Below are 18482 nucleotides of genomic sequence, written 5' to 3'. Positions count from 1 at the left end.
AAAGGGGTCCTTTTGCCCTGCCTGCTTCTCACTAGAGGGTTGACCCCATGCTGCCTGCGCACATGGGTTTGCTGGCTCTCCCACTCCCTCTGAGTTTCCTTTTGATGAGTGCAGGAGAGGGTTTCTGTTCCTAGTTTGGTTTGTCACTCTAAAAGGATTTGCACATTATAAATGAGGCTTCATCGCCACACACAGATTCCATTAGCTTGCCCTTTGATCTGCCAGGCGAGGGGGCCACATGCAGGCTACACCAAGCCTCCGATGTGAAGAGGGTTTTAGGAGGTGCTGACGTTTTGACAAGCTCTTTACCTGATGCCTCAAACTGACTTTCTCAGACTCATATTAGCTACTCCCCTCACCATCTCCTCCCTGCCCCCACTGGGTTAAGTTCATTAGCTGCCTGTTTAAGTGAGCTTGTGTGACTCTCTGTGTGTGTGTGTGTGTGTGTGTGTGTATGTATGTATGTGTGTGTGTGTGTGTGTGTGTGTGTGTGTTGAGGTGAGCGCCCGAAGTTGCACTTAGTCAAGGCTGTGAAACTAGGCAGAGTTGGATTCCAGCACTGTGCGTACCTGTTTGCTTGGCTGCAGGCATGCCACGTGGCCTCTGGTTTTTACATCTGTAACAGGAGCATTGAAACCAGGTCTGGCTGACCTTGTGTGAGCATTGGAGGAGAGACATAGGTAGACCACAGCACTTAGATGGTCTGATGGTTCCTTTCCCATGAAAGGATTTCTGGAAAGGTGACAGATTGCCTTCCAGTGGAAGTGCTCTGGTTAGGCCTGTGCTCAGTTCTGAAAGTAGAAGGAAAAGCCAGCAGTCACTTTCCAAGATGGCTTCTTCCTGCTTGCTCCCTTTTTCTCCTTGGCTACCCCCCAGTCTTCAGCTCAGACTTCTGGTCTCCTGGTGTCATCTCTCAGTGACCTGGAAAGAAAAAGCAACTTCATTCATTCCCGTGGGTGGGTCCAACCTTGGGAGGTGGAATCAGGTGGACAGGGTTGTGGACTCTTAGGTGCCCAAGACTGGAGGTGTTTGTCTATCTTTCCCTGTCCCCCTCCCCCCTCCTCTCTCAATTTTTCTCTGTCTTAACCCATGAAATGCCAAAAATGACCACCAAGAGCAGTGGATTCTTAGTGCCAGCACGGATCCCCAGCAATAACCCTGGAGGAAAAGAGAAGTACTGGTTCACCTCTCTCAAAGCCTTCCCCCAACAGGGCCCTAACTCATGTGCATGGTAATATGTATCACCCCTCTCCCTCCATTACTGCCCCCTTCCCGCAAGCTGAGTTTTTATGGCCACAGTTTCTGTCTTCTACTTGTGTGTCCTCTAGAGCTGACTGATCATCAGACACCTTAAGGAATTTGTTTATTTCAGAAAGGCATCTTCCTGGATCTTGCCCCACCAGATTCTGGCTTCAGAATCCCAGTAGTGTAGTGCTTACTGGGTGTGGAATATTTACTTAGGGCTCAGCTGGTTTATAGGCATTCGGTCATTTAATCTTATAAGCAAGATTGAACATTTGGGAGAGAAAAATCAGGGGTTGGCCCAGCTTCCACAGGGGCAGAGTAGTTAGGAGCATGTGTTGAAATGCCTGCCACTGATAGCTCCTTGCACGGTCTTTCCTGTTTATTGAGTTGGGTCACTTGGCAAGCAAGTTGTGAAGGGCTAGGACTACATTCCACTCTTCAGCCAACCACCTCTCCCCATTCTCTCTTGAGCAGGGGTGCTTAAGAGTTGGGGCTCTCATCAAGTTGCAGTTGCTACTGTGATCCTATCCTGGCCTCCCTAGGCAGATGACTTTGCCAGCATGTTCCAGAATCTCACCTCTCCAGAGCCCTACCCCACTAGGGAAAGACAGAGATAGGCTGGGGGTATGGATCAACCTGCCAATGTCCTTGTCCAGCAGAGAAGCAGCTACAGAAGTCAGAATTCCTTCTTTCTGCATCACAAAAAGAATTTTGGTCCATACTCTCAGGGATGGAAAATGTCAGGGAAAGGTGACCAGAGGGCTTTGAACTCTACTTTGACTGGGACCTGGATCTTTTGTTACCAGGAACCTTTGTTTTTGTACCATCATTGAGAGGGAAGAGATTCAGGGGAACACCCGAGGAAGTCAGGTACTGTTTTGCTTATTTGAGAGGGAAGAGGAAAAAGGAAGAGCAACTATGGGATGATTTTGCTCATAAGTGGAATATAGAGAATTGAAACACTTGCACTTGAAAAATATATATATAGTCAACCCATATCTAAGACCTTAGGAGAACTGTGGTGGTTATCATTGGTAGGGTAGGGGCACAGAACATTGGTGGTAAGAGTGGTGTGGAATTATATTCCTACTATCTTAGATAGCCTTGTAAATCACTATTAAATCATTAATTAAAAATATAGAGTGGGTTCTTGTGGTGGAGGAAGATAAGTGGACAGAGGAAGATTCACTGTACTGATAACCTCATGGGGAGATAAGAAGCTACACATATGATAGTAATAGCCTTGTTAACATTAATTTTCTCTAATAATGTGATTTCATTAAAAAAAAAAGGTAGGGGACTTGCTGGGTCAGATTCCACCCCTGCTGTCAGTACTGGATAAAGCCAGGGGTTAACCACCGTCCAGAGTGAAACCTTACTTGTGTGAGGCTTGGCCATGTGAGGATTCACACTGTCTGTGGGTCAGACCCTCTGTCAGAGCTTTTGAAGCCACCTGAGCAAGTGGCTTCCTGCCCCTCAGCTTCTTAGCTGAAATCTGGGTCTGGCACTGGCTCTGATTGCAGGGGGCTGTTGTAAACTTTGAGTAAGATAATCCTTGGATGAGTCATATATTCGTAGACTAACACCACAGTGGAAGTGCACAGTAGAGATACTTAAAACTCGTGGTCAGGTGGTGGCGCATTAGATAAAGCATTTGACTCTCAAGCATGAGGTCCCACATTCAATCCCTGGCAGCACATGTACCAGAGCGATATCTGGTCCTTTCTCACTTCCTATCTTTCTCATTAATTAATAAATAAAATATTTAAAAAAGACATAATTAAAATTCCCGTCTTTCAAAGTATGCTGGCAGTCACCCTTGTGACCAGTAATGGCTCAGCTTGCTTGAGGTTCCCAGTTCAGTTCCTGCCTCTGCGTGCACTGGAGTGGTGCTCTGATCTCTTTCTCTCCCTGTCTCATGTGAAAATCCTCTCTCCTATGTAACAGATAAATCTTTTAAAAAAAGTTAGCCACCTTTTCTTAGGCTGGTGCTAACCTAAGACAGTAGAGCCCCTGTTCGGCATTTGGGGTGGGGGTGGGGTGCTAGAGACTATGGGGGACAGATGTAGACTATTTAGTGTGATGGCTATGGTGGAGCTTTTGTGTTTGTTTGCTTGTTTGCTTCAGGCTGGCTTTTTCAGATAGAAAGACAGAAAAAGAGATAGAGGTACAGGCATCACAGCACCAGTTTCCTTTGGTGCGGAGGCGGCGATATTTTGTGTGAGACAGAGCAAGAGCACGGTCCCAGTGAGCTATCTTGCCAGTCTGCTTTTTTTTTTTTTTTTTTTTTTTTTTAAATTATTTGTTTATTCCCTTTTGTTGCCCTTGTTGTTTTTTATTGTTGTAGTTATCATTGCTGTCGTTGTTGTTGGATAGGACAGTGAGAGATGGAGAGAGGAGGGGAAGACAGAGAGGGGGAGAGAAAGATAGACACCTGCAGACCTGCTTCACCACCTGTGAAGCGACTCCCCTGCAGGTGGGGAGCCGGGGCTCGAACCAGGATCCTCACACCAGTCCTTGTGCTTTGCACCACCTGCACTTAACCCGCTGTGCTACAGCCCGACTCCCACCAGTCTGCTTTTGAGGTCCTTAGATTGTTATGTTTTGCAATGGTAGTGTCATGAAGAGACTTCTCTTAAGTCCTGGGCACCCGAGATGTTTGGTTTCTGCCATGCTTAGTGAATACCTAATATGCCAGCCTCACCCGCTTGGTGTTCTGAGGGCAGAGAAGTGACTGAGTGATGGTGATTGAGCACATTTCACCCTAGTGCTTCGTAGGTAGATGACGAGCACTGGCTAACTGCTCAGCAGAATACTTTGTTCAGTGCTCTTGCCAGATCAGAAAATCAGGCCCAAAAGCTAATTCTAGATTCTTCCAGCTCTTGAGAAAAGGCTTCTTTGTGATGTGGGAGAAACAGGATGTTTGTTCAGATCAAGTGGTCAACCCTGGAAGGCAGCCTCTCAGCACTTCCCAGAGGGCTTTCTGCACAGCCCTGTTCTTCCTCGGGTGACATGGCCTTCTTCCTGCTGGGGATTACTGAACATGGCTGTGCAGCGGGCACTCCTAAGTTTACACTTCATGAGTGGCGTATGGAATAAGTACTGGGATTAGTCCCATCCTGCAGGCGAAGAACTAGAAGCCCAGAGAATGCATGAAAATAATAGGGGGAACTGAACAGAAACTCAGGCATATGATTGCTCTCTGTCCTCCACCGTCTCCTGCCTCTACCCCCCAACCCCCCCATCCCAATTCCCAGGGGCAGGTACTTTCTCTTTCCTTTCTGTTCCCCTCATGCCTCCCCCACCCCCACCTCATGGGGAACAAAATGATCGTATCTTAACTGGCAGACCCACTCCCAAAGGCCCTTATCTCTCCAACCACATAAGCCATTCCCTATTGAATGCATCTCCAGGCATTTTGCTGAGTGGATGCCCGCCAGCTCAGGAAGCCACGTGGATAAGCCAGCCGTGGCTTGTGTTCTCATCTCCCTGATGGGTTGCTTTTACTTCCAGTTGACTAGTTTATCTGAGATGACAAAGGCAGAGGCCGGCACACACAGTTAAGGGCAGGGGCTGCAGTTAGAGGGAGTGATGAGTCTGGAATGGGGGCAGGAGATGGGCAGCGCTGATAGAGCACATATCCCAGGCAATGCTGGGGGGGGGGGGAGAGGGGGAGAGGGAGAGGGAGATTGAGATTGACTCTCCAGGAGCTTTGTCTGCCCTACTGTGTGTGAGGCTCTGGAGAGGCTGGGGAAGAAGACTGGAGATCTCCCCCCCTCCCCCAAGCTCCCCCACTATACACACCTGCTTGATTCCCAGCAGGTTTTGGGAATGCTTCAATTTCTGAGCAGGGGCTGTGGTGATGACATTTCTGGCATTTCTGTACATTCACTACGAAATACCCCTTGACAACTGAACAGCAGTACTAGCTTTTAAAAACATAGCATCCTGGGTCATGAGAACACCAATTTCCTGCTTGTTTGTTGCCACTGGGGGAATCTCTTTCCGTCATTTCTTACAAATACTATGAGCCTCGATTATCTTAAATAAAAAGATTTCAATTTTTTTGGAATTCTTTTAAATAAGACACAGACCAAAGGAATCCTTTATTTGCGTTTTCAAGGAGCAGCTTGCTCTGCGTTTGACACTTTGCCTGTAACCAATAAGCCTAAAATGAGCATACTCAGACCTCTGAAGGCAATGAAGGCCCAAAGTACTGACATCTGCTACTACGTGGGTACGCGTCATCAAAATGGAAGAAGGCACACTCTAAAGCCTACGTATTGTGGGATACCATTTATGTAAATTGTTCTTTGTTCCTTCTCTTTCCCCTTCTTTCTCTTTATTTTTCTGTCTCTTTTTGCCTTTCCTCCTTCCCTCCCTCCCTTCCTTATCCTCCTTCTTGCATAGATGCAGACAAAGAAAGACAAGAGTATGTAAGAAACCACAGCATTGAAGCTTCCTTCGGTGTGGTAGGGGCCCCGTCTGAACCTGATGAAAGTTATTCCGGCCAACTCTATAACTGCAGAAGGCAGCTTAGTGGTTGCTCAGAGCGGGAAGTAGCCGAAGTAGGAGGGGATGGGGAGGGAGGGCTTCTTTTTTGGGCGATGCTCTAAAATTAGATTGTGGTCAATGGCAGTTGCACAACTGTGTGACTATACTAAAAATCAGTGATTGTACAGTCTAAATGAGTGAATTCCATCCAGTGTGCATTATACCTCAACAAAGCTGTTAAACAGCACAGAGTCCCTTGACCATTGTAAGAGGAATAATAACAGGCCCTTGGAATTGGCCAGTGTCCTAAGTGCAAGAGTTTTGGACACTAGTTAACCACTCCTGAGTTCACAGTTTGGATGTATGTTCTCGCCTCTCTTGTGAGTCAGACTCACAGGCAGCCTGCCCAGCCCATGAAGCCACAGGGTTGCTTCCAGTTGCTCCATCTGAGGAATGAAAGAAAGCTCAGTGTGTTCCAGATGTGCTGCCAGGTGATTTCTTTCACATGCATATGTGCACCTTGCTTAAACCTTAGCAGCTTAGCATGGTGGGGAGTTTCCTACTTTTTTTTTTTTATTGCTGCCACGGTCATCACTTGGAGCTTGGTGTGCTTTAAAGCTTTATTTGAACTTTCAAAATATTCTATTTATTGTATTTATTTTTGTATAGAGACAGAGATTGAGACAGAAGGGAGAGATAAACAGACAGATAGGTGTATATATAGAGACACCTATAGCACTAATTCACCACACATGAAACTGCCCACCCTACAGTTGGGGACTGGGGACTTGAACCTGGGTCCTATAACATGTGCTCACTGTAACATGTACACTCTACTGGGTATGCCACAGCCTGGCTCCCTTACTTGTTTGCATTTAATGAGTGTGTGGGTGTGGGGCAGATCACTCTGAGCGCTGGCGTGTGTGATGCCAGGGAGCGAACTTGGGGCTTCAAGCATGCAAATCCTGTGCTATAGCGCCTGAACCCCCTCCCCTGCCTGAATGTCCATGCTGTATAGATGGAGAAATGGAGTCCCAGAGAAATATGTACAGTGAGAATATGCTACAGCTAGACCCAGAATCCCAAAGCCCATCACTCTTTCACTATCTGGTGGAAACACGGACCTTCCCCCAACACTACTGTGCTGCCAGAGTTATTACTGGAGCTCAGCGTCTGTATGACTCTACATCTTCCAAGGGCCATTTTTATTTCTTCCCCTAAACAAGAGGGAGGGACAGACATACAAAGAGAAGGGGTGATACCACAGCACTGCTTGAAGGCTCCTCCAGCAGCCACTTCGGGGCTAGAACCCAGATCCTAGCACATAGTAACTGGAGCAAGTTATCTGATGAGCCATCCCTTGGGAGTCTTACTCTAGTAGCAAAATCCTGGCTGGGAGGCAGAAACCTAGCTCTGTCAGGGACATATTGGCTGGTGAAGTCACCAGAACAAAGGCCTGTGAGTGCAGTAAAAGTTGTTTGCAGACCTGTGTCTTTAATGTGGGGCCTGCTCTTGTGGAAGTGAGTGTGACATTCTGCCCTGTGCTCTGGAGCTGTTCTTCCCAGGAGAGCTGCTGTGGGAGAACAAACTGTGGGAAACATGCAGATGTTTCTCACGGACATGTTTCTCAGTCCCATTATCTCTTGGAGGAAGCATGTTTATTTGCCTGAAGCCTTCAATGCCGTGTCCTGTGACTGTCAAGAGTTGATGACTCTAGGGACTGCCATTGGGTATGTGAGAAAACCCCTTTTCACAGAAGCCAGGGAACCCAGTCATCTTTGTAAAGGGTAACAGTGCTTTTGTGTAGTGTGTAGGACTCCCATGGTCAAATGGCTGGAAGTGAATGAAAGAGTGTATCAGAAGTCGCAAAGATTTGCACTCAGTGCAGTCTGAGACTGACTAACATCCACAGGACTTAACAAAATGCACACTTCCAGGACCCAGCCCCGACCTATAAATTCTTAAAAACAGGAGACCTGTTTTCCATACCCTCTAGATAGTTCTTAGACACCTTGACGTTTGAGGAGCACAGTGTCAGGTGATCTTAGATACTTGGGGGGTTGGGGGACTTGAGCAGGAAAACCTGCCTGTGTTTGTTCCCATGAAGATACCTTCTGGGCTTGACCTGATGTTGCTGAATGGAATGTGAATGGCAAAGGGAAAATTCTTTCATTTATTGATAGCGTGTATTAAACACTGCCTCAATCTGGGTGTTTTCTCTGTGCCTGGCTCTGTGGGAGTTTTTGTCCTCATAGCGGAGGTAGAGAGAAGGGAAGGGAAGTTATGTGTACAAGTGGTGATGCCCACCAGGATTGTGACTTTTGAGTCCAGTGCGATTGAGGAGAAGCTGATGGCCGAATAAAGAGCAAGGGGGAAGGATTCCTGGAGAGAGAGGTCAGCTCATGCCGGGGCCTTCTGGAGGGGGGGAGTGGAACAAGTCAAAGAGTAGGAAGTGGCCAGGGTGGCTTGGTGGAGAGCAGAGGGTGTTAGCAGAGACTGTGGCAGAGAGAAAACTAGGAGCAGGGTAGGAGTTTGAATTTCATTCTGACGATAGTAGAAAGACCCTGAAGGAGAAAATCTGGGGAGAGACCACATCTGATTAAAGGCTGAAGATCTGGCTATGTAAGGAAGGTGGTTTGGGGGTCAGGTGGTGGTGTACCCAGTTGAACATACATGCTCAACGACCTGTGTTCAAGCCCCTGACTCTCACCTGCTGCAGGTATACTTTCTCCCTGCCTCCCCCCCTCAATTTCTCTCTGTCCCATCAGATGAATATTTAAGTTAAAAAAAAAAACTGATAAAAAATAAGAAAGCTGGTTTGGAGGAGGCCAAGAGAGTGTCTAGGGAGGTTCTGTTCAGGAGGTAATGGCTCCAAAGTAATGTTTTCAACCCTTTCTTTCCCACCTGCATCCATCCATCCATCCATCCATCCATCCATCCATCCATCCATCCATCCATCCATCCATCCATTTTTCCCTCTCTTTCTCCTTTTTCTTTTTTGTTTGTTTTGTAGATGGGGCACAGTTTGGTGTTGTTTTGTTAGCGTTTCAATGCTGGCATTCTATCGATAGAATAGGTGTGTGTGAGGGAGTCGGGCTGTAGCGCAGCGGGTTAATCGCAGGTGGCGCAAAGCACAAGGACAGGCATAAGGATCCTGGTTCGAACCCCGGCTCCCCACCTGCAGGGGAGTCGCTTCACAGGTGGTGAAGCAGGTCTGCAGGTGTCTATCTTTCTCTCCCCCTCTCTGTCTTCCCCTCCTCTCTCCATTTCTCTCTGTCCTATCCAACAACGACAACAACAATAATAACTACAACAATAAAAAAAAACAACAAGGGCAACAAAAGGGAATAAATAAATAAAATAAATATTTAAAAAAAAGAATAGGTGTGTGTGTGCTTTCTTTAGATACCATGATATGGATTACAGTACCATATATGCGGGCACCCACTGGTTACCATATGCTAGTACTACTTATAAACAAAGATAAAACTGTTTCAATAGACATTTCAGTATAGGTGTCCATATTTTTGAGAGACGCAAAGCCAAGTTTTGTTGATGACAGTTGAGCAGCATCTGCAAGATTTGATCCATTTTAGAAATCTGAGCTCACTGGCAATGCCAGGGCTGGCAGATTTTTAGCTAAGAACTGCTTCTCTGAGTACAGAAAATCCGATATTTCATTTAGAAGGATGATTCATGCCACATTAGGTGTTAAGAGTCCTGGGTGTCCTCCTCTTGGTTATACAAGTTTGATTTGATCTTGGGCAAGTCAGTTTATTTGCATTTTTGTGTCTCTATACACAAGATAGGTAACTACTAGTAAACTTTGTATAATGGTCACTAAATGATGTGCTACAATCAATCTAGGGCTCGGGGACCTAGATTGATTGTAGCACATGCAAAGGACCTGTGGCAGAAGGGGGGGACGACGACACAGTATTGCTGGAGCTGAAAGGTAGCCCATGTGACCGGACAGGAAGATGCCAGAGCATGGTGACCCCAAGGTGTTTCTGCTAGAGAGGGTGGTGAAGCCAAGCTGGGTAAGCTCTTGGAAGCCTCATTGAGGACTTTCATCTCTAGCTGTAGAACAAGGGGAACCACTGCAGCATTTAAACAGGAGAGTGACATATGATTGACAGATACTCCGTTTCATTTAGTCCTCACAACACGTTTATGGCGGGTAGTACCTTTATTTTAAACCAACACAGAAAACTCAAGGGTGCTGGTGTGTGGTGGATTAGTCTCAGGTCAGTCTGAGTCCAGACTTCTCTGTCCTCCCTCAGCGTTGTCAATTCTTCTTCTAGCGTTTGCCCTTCTTCTGTAGCGAGTCAACAGCGGCAGGTTGAGCCTGATGTAAAGTTTCGAGCGTTGTCAATAATACTAGAACAATGACCAGCATTTTCAAACGCTTTGAACTCTTAAGATGAAAGATGACCCTTAGGTTACAAAGTGGTATTATGCTGCAGAAATACGAGCAGTGACAGGAGAGTGGATATGCCGGCACCTTTTAAAAGACCCGGTCTCCATGGCTCTTGTCCAGCTTCTTCAAGTTCCCTCTTGTGGGTGGGGACATCTCAAAAGCAGCTATCAACACATGAAAAGGGTTTGGCTGCCCAGGCTGGCCGTCTGACACTGCCATTGTCCATAAGGACTCATTGTCCATGAAATGTGCCTGGGGTGTGTCTCTTTAGGGATTTTTCAGCTGGGAAATCAGATCTGGGCAGTTCATGCCTGGTTTCATGGGAGTAAGCACATCATGCCAAGTTTCTACTTTTCTGCTTTCTCCCTCTTGAGTAGGCAGCTGACTTAAGTAGATTCTTAGAAACTGGGTGTAGAGATCCCCATTACGATTTTGTGCTCAAAAGGCCTATTGAGGGTTGAAGTGGAAACCTGGTTTGTTTCCCTTGAAGCTCCCATTGATGATGCCCCGTCTGTTCTTTTCCAGTTGACCATGTCATTCCTGAGCCTGGGACAAGCCTGCTGGCTGCCTTCGACCAGTGGAGGGAATGGGCTGACAGCAAGTCCTGCTGCGACTACTCCCTGCATGTGGACATCACCGAGTGGCATAAGGGCATCCAAGAAGAGATGGAGGCCCTGGTGAAGGACCATGGTAGGTTTCACTAACTCAGTAACCTTCTTGGAAATTTCAGTTGCAGTCTGTCAGCTGGCCCAGCTCTGTGAAGAAAAACTTGAATAGTTCTTCTATTCCACTTCTCCTCACCCCCATTTTTGCATGGAGAGAGGGCGTGACTTTCAGTTCATACTGACTGATTTGGGCCAAGCCCCTCCAAAAATCAACATAATTTTTTATTGCTGTGAGAACCAGAATCTTAAGTATAAAGTCCTACTTTTTTTTTTTTTTTTTTTTTTTTTACCAGAGCACTACTAGCTCTGGCTTATGGTGGTGCTGGGGATTGAACCTGTGACATGAAAGCCCCAGGGACTAAAGTCATTTTGCATAACCAGTATGCTATCTCCCCAGCCCTGGAGACCTACTCTTAAGTAACAACTGCTCACAGAGTTTGAGGGAACTGTGTACACATTCATGAGTCCTAACTAAGACTGTGGGTGTGATTGCCTTAAAGCCAAACCGTGAGATGCCAGTGATGATTCTGGAGTGCCCCCAGCTGTGAGTGGAAGACATGGCCTCTGCTTGCACACCAAGAAGAGCTAAGATAGCTTTGAGGGCAACAAGACTCTGGGACAAAATATTCCAGAGGAATATTTTGGGGAGCAAGATTCTGGGATTGAATTTATGTGAAATTACCAGGAAGTCTGGATAAAGCCAGCTCATCTACCTAAAGGCCTCTGGGGTGTTTAGTTATGGCTGCCAAACTAGGTTCCCTTTAGCTTTAGTAGAGAGAGACTCCCAGATTTACAGGCTGACCTCACTGGTATCTTATCAGTCAGGGAAGCACTGACTACTTTTGGGTTCTGAAACTTCTGAGCTCAGAAGTGTACCTGTGTGAACTGCCAGTAATATAACAGTAATAGGTATGGATATGATGACTGACCATCGAAAAGTCCAGAATGAAAAATCTAGAATCCAGGGTCTATCCTATTTCTTTGCTTTTTTACAAACTAGTTGTATGACTTTTGGTAAATCACTTAGATTGTACACATCTTGGTAAAAAGAAAGAAAAACAAAAACAGCTCTCACACACAAATACATTGGCCTAGATAGATATCCTAAGATTTTTTTTTTTGACATGATGGTTTCACATTAAAAAAAAAAAGGTGACCCTTGACCTTTTGTGCTCTTGAGAATACCAGGCACAAGTGGATTTAACTTTGAAAACTTTAATGAATGTACTCCAGAGCAGCCCAGTGGGTTACCATAGTAGCTGTTGCCAGGCATGGAGGAGAGGGGACAGGATGTCCTGAGGCACTGAACCCAGACAGCTTCCAGCACCCCCAGGTGGCTTGAATTAAGCAGGGAGGCTAGGAGCTTGTCAGTACTTTGTTTACCACTGTGATGGATGGCGGAGGGTTGTTTGGTCTGCAGTCTCTGAGTCAAAAACTAAAAATTTAAGGATGACAATGGCAACATGAGCTTGTCTCTCTAATGGACCTTTTCTTACCTAAAATTACTTCTGAAAAAGCGGCATGGAGGCATAGAGGGTGGTCTGTTTGCCAAAACCAGCTCTTCACTGACAGACTTTTCTAATAAATCTTCTTGTGAAAGTCACAAGACTTGGGGAGACAGCTTTTGTTTTCAATTTTCTAAAAATTGATTCTTTCTTCCTTCCTTCCTTTCTTTCTTTTTTTTTTTTTTTTTTTGATAGAGGATGAGTGACACAGAGAGGAAAAGACAGCAAGGAGAGATACCTGTAGCGTTGTTCCACTGCTCATATAGCTTTCCCTCCTCAGGGCTTAAACCTACACCCTTGTGCATGGTGAAGTGTGCACTTCACCTCTTGCTTTCTGTTTTCAATTGGGCAAAATACAACATGTGGAAAACTGACCATCTTAACTCTTGTTGAGGGTATAGTTCAGTGACATTAAACATAGTCACACTGCTATTCAGAGACCACCACCATCTATCTTCAGGGCTTTTCATTGTTTCCAAATTGAGATTCTCTGTCCATTAATTAAGTAAACAGCAGCAGCCAGTTGTAACATTCTCTCCATCCTAAGCAATCCCTTCCCTGCATTCTGTCTCTACGAATTTGACAGACAAGTGGAATCCTGTGGTATTTCTCTTTTTGTGCCCGATTCAGCATCATGTCCTGAGAGTTTATCTGTGTGTCAGGATTTCCTTCCATTGTACAGACTGGACTGTGCTCTGTTAGGTATCTGTATTGCATTTTGCTTGTTCGTTCCTCTGTCAGTAGAAACTTGTGTTGCGTTCACTTTGTCATCAATACTGCTATGTATACTTGTATGACTATATAGTTACCGGGACAGCTTCATTTTGATGTGGAGAAAAACTATAGGGACATTAAAAGGAACTTCTAGATCCTATTCCCAGATTTATATTGTTCATTTCTATTTTATCTCATCTGTTTACCCTTTGTGTCTCTGTCTCATCTTGTCTCTCCAGTTTTCCTCTTTGTCTGTCTCTGCACAAATACACGTATATCATTCTTACTTTCTTATGCCCCTCTTGATTCTTTGGTTTTGGTTTCTGTATTAAAGGCATATCTTCCCTTCTCTATTTTGTCCTCTAGGGGTGAATTCCTTCCTGGTGTACATGGCTTTCAAGGATCGCTTCCAGCTAACGGATTCCCAGGTATAAAAAGCTGGCCTGTCTGAACTGGCTCCTTGGCATTTGGCACATTCAGGCCCCTGCTGTTTCCTTGATTGCTGCTTCTAGTGTAAAAACACCCCATAGCTTCATGGGAAATGACCAGTGGACGAAGTCCCTGGTGTAGTTTTACCTTTGGGGTGGGGGTCAGAAGTTTGTGTCCTGTTCTGGGACTGGGGTTCCTGCCTCCCTCCCCCCCCCCCACTGGCTCTGGGATCTGTGGTTCAGAGAGTTGGTTACCACCCATGCGCCTCTTATCAATGTAAGTTACCAGGAGGACCCACATTCTGGCCAGAATCCTCACCCAGGGCTGTGTCCACACAGCCCAGCCACTGCCACTTCTGGGGTTGGTGGAGACATGGCTACACTTATGAACAGGAGAATGGAGATCCCTGTCTCTGATCACACCCTCTCCCCCAGATTTACGAAGTGCTGAGTGTGATCCGGGATATTGGTGCCATCGCCCAAGTCCATGCAGAAAATGGTGACATCATCGCAGAGGTACTTTCTTCTCCATGACCTTCAGGGGCACTAAGTAGGCTCGTGACAGTGAAGTGACACCTATAGTTCCACTTCAAGATGGAAAGAAGCCGGGCAACTTGGTGCGACTGTCCTTGGACTCTGTACTGTCTCACCCCACAGTGTGACTGTCGGTGACGCCTGTGCCATTGTGTGCTCTGCCTGCCAAGCCTAGTCCCCTTCTCACACTGTGGTGCAGCTACCCTGGGTGGGGGTTGTCAGCTTTGTTTTACACAGCGGCCCTCAGCTGGGGGAGGCTGTAACTGAGCTACCGTAGCTCAGATGGGAATGGAAACAGGGCTTGGATTGAGGAGCAAGTGGTCCGCAGTGACATCTCAGTGCCTTGCCTTAGTGATCTTTTCCAGCAGTCAGAGCTCTCTGAAGTCCAGCCTGAAGCCTGGTTCTCTTTAAACATTGCAGGAGCAGCAGCGGATCCTAGACCTGGGCATCACGGGCCCTGAGGGACATGTGCTGAGCCGGCCTGAGGAGGTGAGCACTTTGAACAAAGCATGTGAATCCGTGGCCCTTGAGCACTGCAAGAGCCACTTTGAACTATTTCCTGCCACTCCTGATGCGAATTCTGGACCCTCTGACAAGCCCCTGGTTCCATGTGTGATGTTAGCAATGTGTAGTCTTAGGCCGAGCTATGGGGTAAAGCCATGTGGTTTGGTCTCTTCCTGTTCCTACATCTCCAAGCTCCTTCTGGGATGAACACAACCAGCTTCTCATTAACACCCTGCATGTTGTCTGGGTTTTGTGGTACATAACATGGGGCCTGTAGAATCTTAATCATAGTTATGGGGGATTTTAAAGGTCTTCAAAATATCCAAGAAGCTTAAGAGATGTATGTTTTTTTTCTGACATACATTTGCACAAGGTGTAATATAACCGGCAGAGGATGGCAGACAGAATCTTTCAGAAAATCTTTGGGAAAATGTAGGGCAAGAGTGCTTGCTGGCACAGAGGTTAAGAATTGCCATCTGGTGGTCTGGGAGGTGGCTTAGTGGTAAAGCATTGGATTCTCAAGCATGAGGTCCCGAGTTCAATCCCCGGCAGCACATGTGCCAGAGTGATGTCTGGTTCTTTTGCTCTCCTCCTATCTTTCTCATTAATAAATAAACAAATTCTTTAAAAAAAAAAGAATTGCTGTCTGGATGGTAAGACTGAAAATTAGAGAATGTGAGCTTTGGTCTGGTGAGGAAGCTGCTTTGGACATACATGATACAACAGTTAACTGAGTACAAGAATGTCCTTTGCAGTTCCATGGGTTGGTTGCTAGAATTTTGTTAGATAACTTGTGCTTGAATCACATACCATTTTCTTGCCACCCTTTACCATTCTTTTTTTTGTTGTTTTGCCTCCAGGGTTCCTGTACTATGAACCCACTGCTCCTGGAGTCCCATTTTCCCCATTTTGTTGTCCTTGTTGCGGCTCTTGTTGGTATTATTGGATAGGACAAAAAAGAAATCGAGAGTGGGGGAGAAGACAGGGGGAGAGAAAGATAAGACACCTGCAGACCTGCTTCACTGCCTGTGAAGTGACCCCTCTGTAGGTGGGGAGCCAGGGGCTTGAACCGGGATCCCTACCACGGTCCATGTGCTTTGTGCCATGTGTGCTTAACCTGCTGCGCTACTGCCCGGTGTGCCGGCCCCCCGTCTGCCATTCTTTTAACCAACTGTGTGAAATCGCCTTGTAGGAGGTCTTCCCCTAATTTTGGTTGTAAGGGAGACGTAGAAGATAGGGAAATCTCGAGACCACGTGCACATAAATGGAGCCTGAGCAAGAGTTAACAACTGAGGTGTTTGTTGGGTCCTGGGAGACAATGGAGTAGTTAGTTCAATCCTTGGAAGAGGGTTTGGATGAGTTGAAGAGAACAAGCAGGATGGCAGATAACCAGGTAGCACAGAACGTGTGAGTCCACCAGTGAGAACCAGCTCCAGCACTGGTGTTTGAGGACAGCGAGGACTTGGAGGTGATGGGGCAAAACCCTTCACAGACTTTCCAGCTGACTCTCGGAACAGTGTAGTGGGGATGTGCAGACCACTGGAGGGACAGGACAGAACCATGGTGGGTACTTGGCTGGGCCCTGTGTGTGCTGCCCCTGTAGTCTGTCCTGATACCGTTTTGTGTGTTGATATTATTGTGTTCTGACACTATTGTGTGTACTGATCCTCTTGTATGTACTGACCCTGTTGTGTTTACTTGCCCTCTCGTGTGTGCTGCCCCTGTAGTGTGTGACAATTCTCTTGTGCGTGGTGACGTTATTGTGTGTACTGACCTCATAGTGTAGACATTGCTGTGTGTATTGACGTTATTGTATGTTGACGTTATTGTGTATATTGACCTCCTCGTGTCTGCCAGTACTGTTGTGTGTGTTGACATTGCTGTATATACTGACCCGTTGTATATTCTTAGGTTTTCCTGCTCCTGGCCAGAAAGCAAGGATAGGTGCCCAACGAATCCCTGATAGTTCTGTGACACCATTTTTATAATATTTATTTTAATAGGGCAGAGATGAACTGAAAAGGAGCTGCACTGCTTCACCTCACCTCAGGTGAGGTGAACTGAAAAGGTGAGATGAACTGAAAAGGTTCATCAGGTTTCAGTTCATCAGGTGAGATGAACTGAAAAGGTGCCGCACTGCTTCACCTCACCTCAAGCTTCAGTAAAGCCCCCCCAGATGTTGGGGGCTTGAACCCTGGTTCTTGTGTATTGTAACATGTGCTCAGCCAGATGTGCCACTGCCGAGCCTCCCATTTTCATAATATTTAAAGTAAAATTATTTAAGCCAGAGCTCAGTGCAGGCAAGACAGTCCATATCTTCTGTGTGAGGCACATGAACACTCACAGAAGGGTAAAATGTGGACCATCTGTGCTTCTGTGTGGAACAAGGGGAGAGGAAATGACCTCTTTTGAGGTCACTGGTTATCTAGTCTATGCCCTCACCCCAGACATCTGCTGGCCAGGGAAGAGGGGTGACAACTCATCTTGTAGCTAAGAACAGACCCAGACTGGTTCCAGCTCTTCCCACAAAACCATGAGAGGGCCCAGAGAGAGCCGGTGTTTTCCTTCAATTTCCCACCATTGGTATGACTGCCTCTCCAAGGCTGCCCTGGCCCTTGCCAGGCTCGTGTGTAGTTGTGAAAGGTGCTTCTTAGATAGTTATACAACAAGACTTTTGTACCTGAGGCTCTAAAGCCCCAGGTTCAGTTCCCCACACCAACTATAAGCCAGAGCTGAGCTCTGGGTATGGTGTGAGTGTGTGTGTGTGTTTGTGTGTGTGTGATTTCTCTTATTAAAATAATTAAAATGGGGGCTGGGCATGGCAAACCTGGTTGGATGCACAGACTAGAGTGTAAAAGACCCAGTTTCAAGCCCTTGGTCCCCACCTGCAGGGGGAAGCATCATGAGTGGTGAATCCATGCTGCAGGTGTCTTCTCTATCTCTCCCCTCTCAGTTACTCTGTCCTATTAAGTAAAATTTAAGAAAATAATTAATAAAATTAAAAAATAAAAGGAATATACTTTTAAAAAAAAACCCACCCAAAACGGTGCTTAGAACCAAATGGTATCTGGGTGGGCGCAGTCTAATATAGTCACCTGCACTGCTAGGAAGTGGAGAGGATTCTCACTGAGTGTCCTTGCACTTTTGAAGTGATCACAGAGATTAACACGTCCACCCTCTGTGCTGCCCAGGCTAGAGGCACGTCTGGCTGTAAGTGGGGCCCAGGAGAGGGAGGGTCGGTCGCTCAGCTATTCCAGGAATTAAAAACATTTGGATGTTTAATGAGCTTTTTCAAGAGCCAGTTGGTGTGCCTCTTCATCTGCAGACATCTCTCCTCACATAGCCGAGGCCAGATGAGCAGGAAGCTGTCTGAGTTGATTCAATTAGATGAGCAGTGAATACAGTTATAGCACTCACTTCAGCTCTCAGCCCGGCACCTGTAGAAGAAACTCACTTACCTGGGAAGATTCAGTTAGAGGCTCCGTTTATATCTTGTGGGAAAAACAAAAACCAGCAGCTCTTCCTGGGACAGTCCAGCCTTTACCACTAACATTAAATAAAGCCATTTGTTTGCTCAGTAAACATTGTGGTGGACCTGCTGTGATTGGGAGCTGTTTGGCCAGGGCACAGAGGATACAAGAAACCCAAGTAGGACCCCAGCTCCTTGCCTTAACAAGTGGAAGCTGCAGACTTTTGTCGGAACCTGGAGGATGGAGGCATGGAGAATGAGGTGGGGGGGGGGGCAGGGAGGAGGGGGAGAAAATTTTTTGAGGGCTGCCACCCCATAATTTGACCCTTTTGAGTTGCCTGCTGCTGTCACACAGTGCTGATTTGTTTCTGAGGTGTCACTTGATCTGAGTCATCCTACCTACTCAGGTGGTCAGTGGGAATCACTTGGGGGGGGATCTTTGGACTCCCATTCCTTGAAGAATCAGTTTTAGGAGTCCAGAGGGCTATAGAGATAGCTTACACG

The 18482-nt window shown here is 46.5% G+C and overlaps 1 protein-coding gene across 3 annotated transcripts in view; it reads left to right on the top strand.

Moving 5' to 3' along the window:
- DPYSL2 (dihydropyrimidinase like 2) overlaps window positions 1–18482 on the top strand; it is a 150742-nt gene that overhangs the window by 104011 nt on the left and 28249 nt on the right. For all 3 annotated transcript variants that reach the window (XM_007535037.3, XM_007535038.3, XM_060178844.1), the window contains exons 4-7: window positions 10685–10849; window positions 13410–13471; window positions 13907–13987; window positions 14426–14494. In XM_007535037.3, coding sequence (XP_007535099.1) covers window positions 10685–10849; window positions 13410–13471; window positions 13907–13987; window positions 14426–14494 — 377 coding nt within the window. The remainder of the gene's footprint in view (window positions 1–10684; window positions 10850–13409; window positions 13472–13906; window positions 13988–14425; window positions 14495–18482) is intronic.

This window comes from Erinaceus europaeus, chromosome 19 (genome assembly GCF_950295315.1).
Source record: "Erinaceus europaeus chromosome 19, mEriEur2.1, whole genome shotgun sequence".
Classification (NCBI taxonomy): domain Eukaryota; kingdom Metazoa; phylum Chordata; class Mammalia; order Eulipotyphla; family Erinaceidae; genus Erinaceus; species Erinaceus europaeus.
The sequence above is the reverse complement of the archived record's forward strand: the minus strand, read 5'-3'. Positions and strand labels throughout refer to the sequence as shown.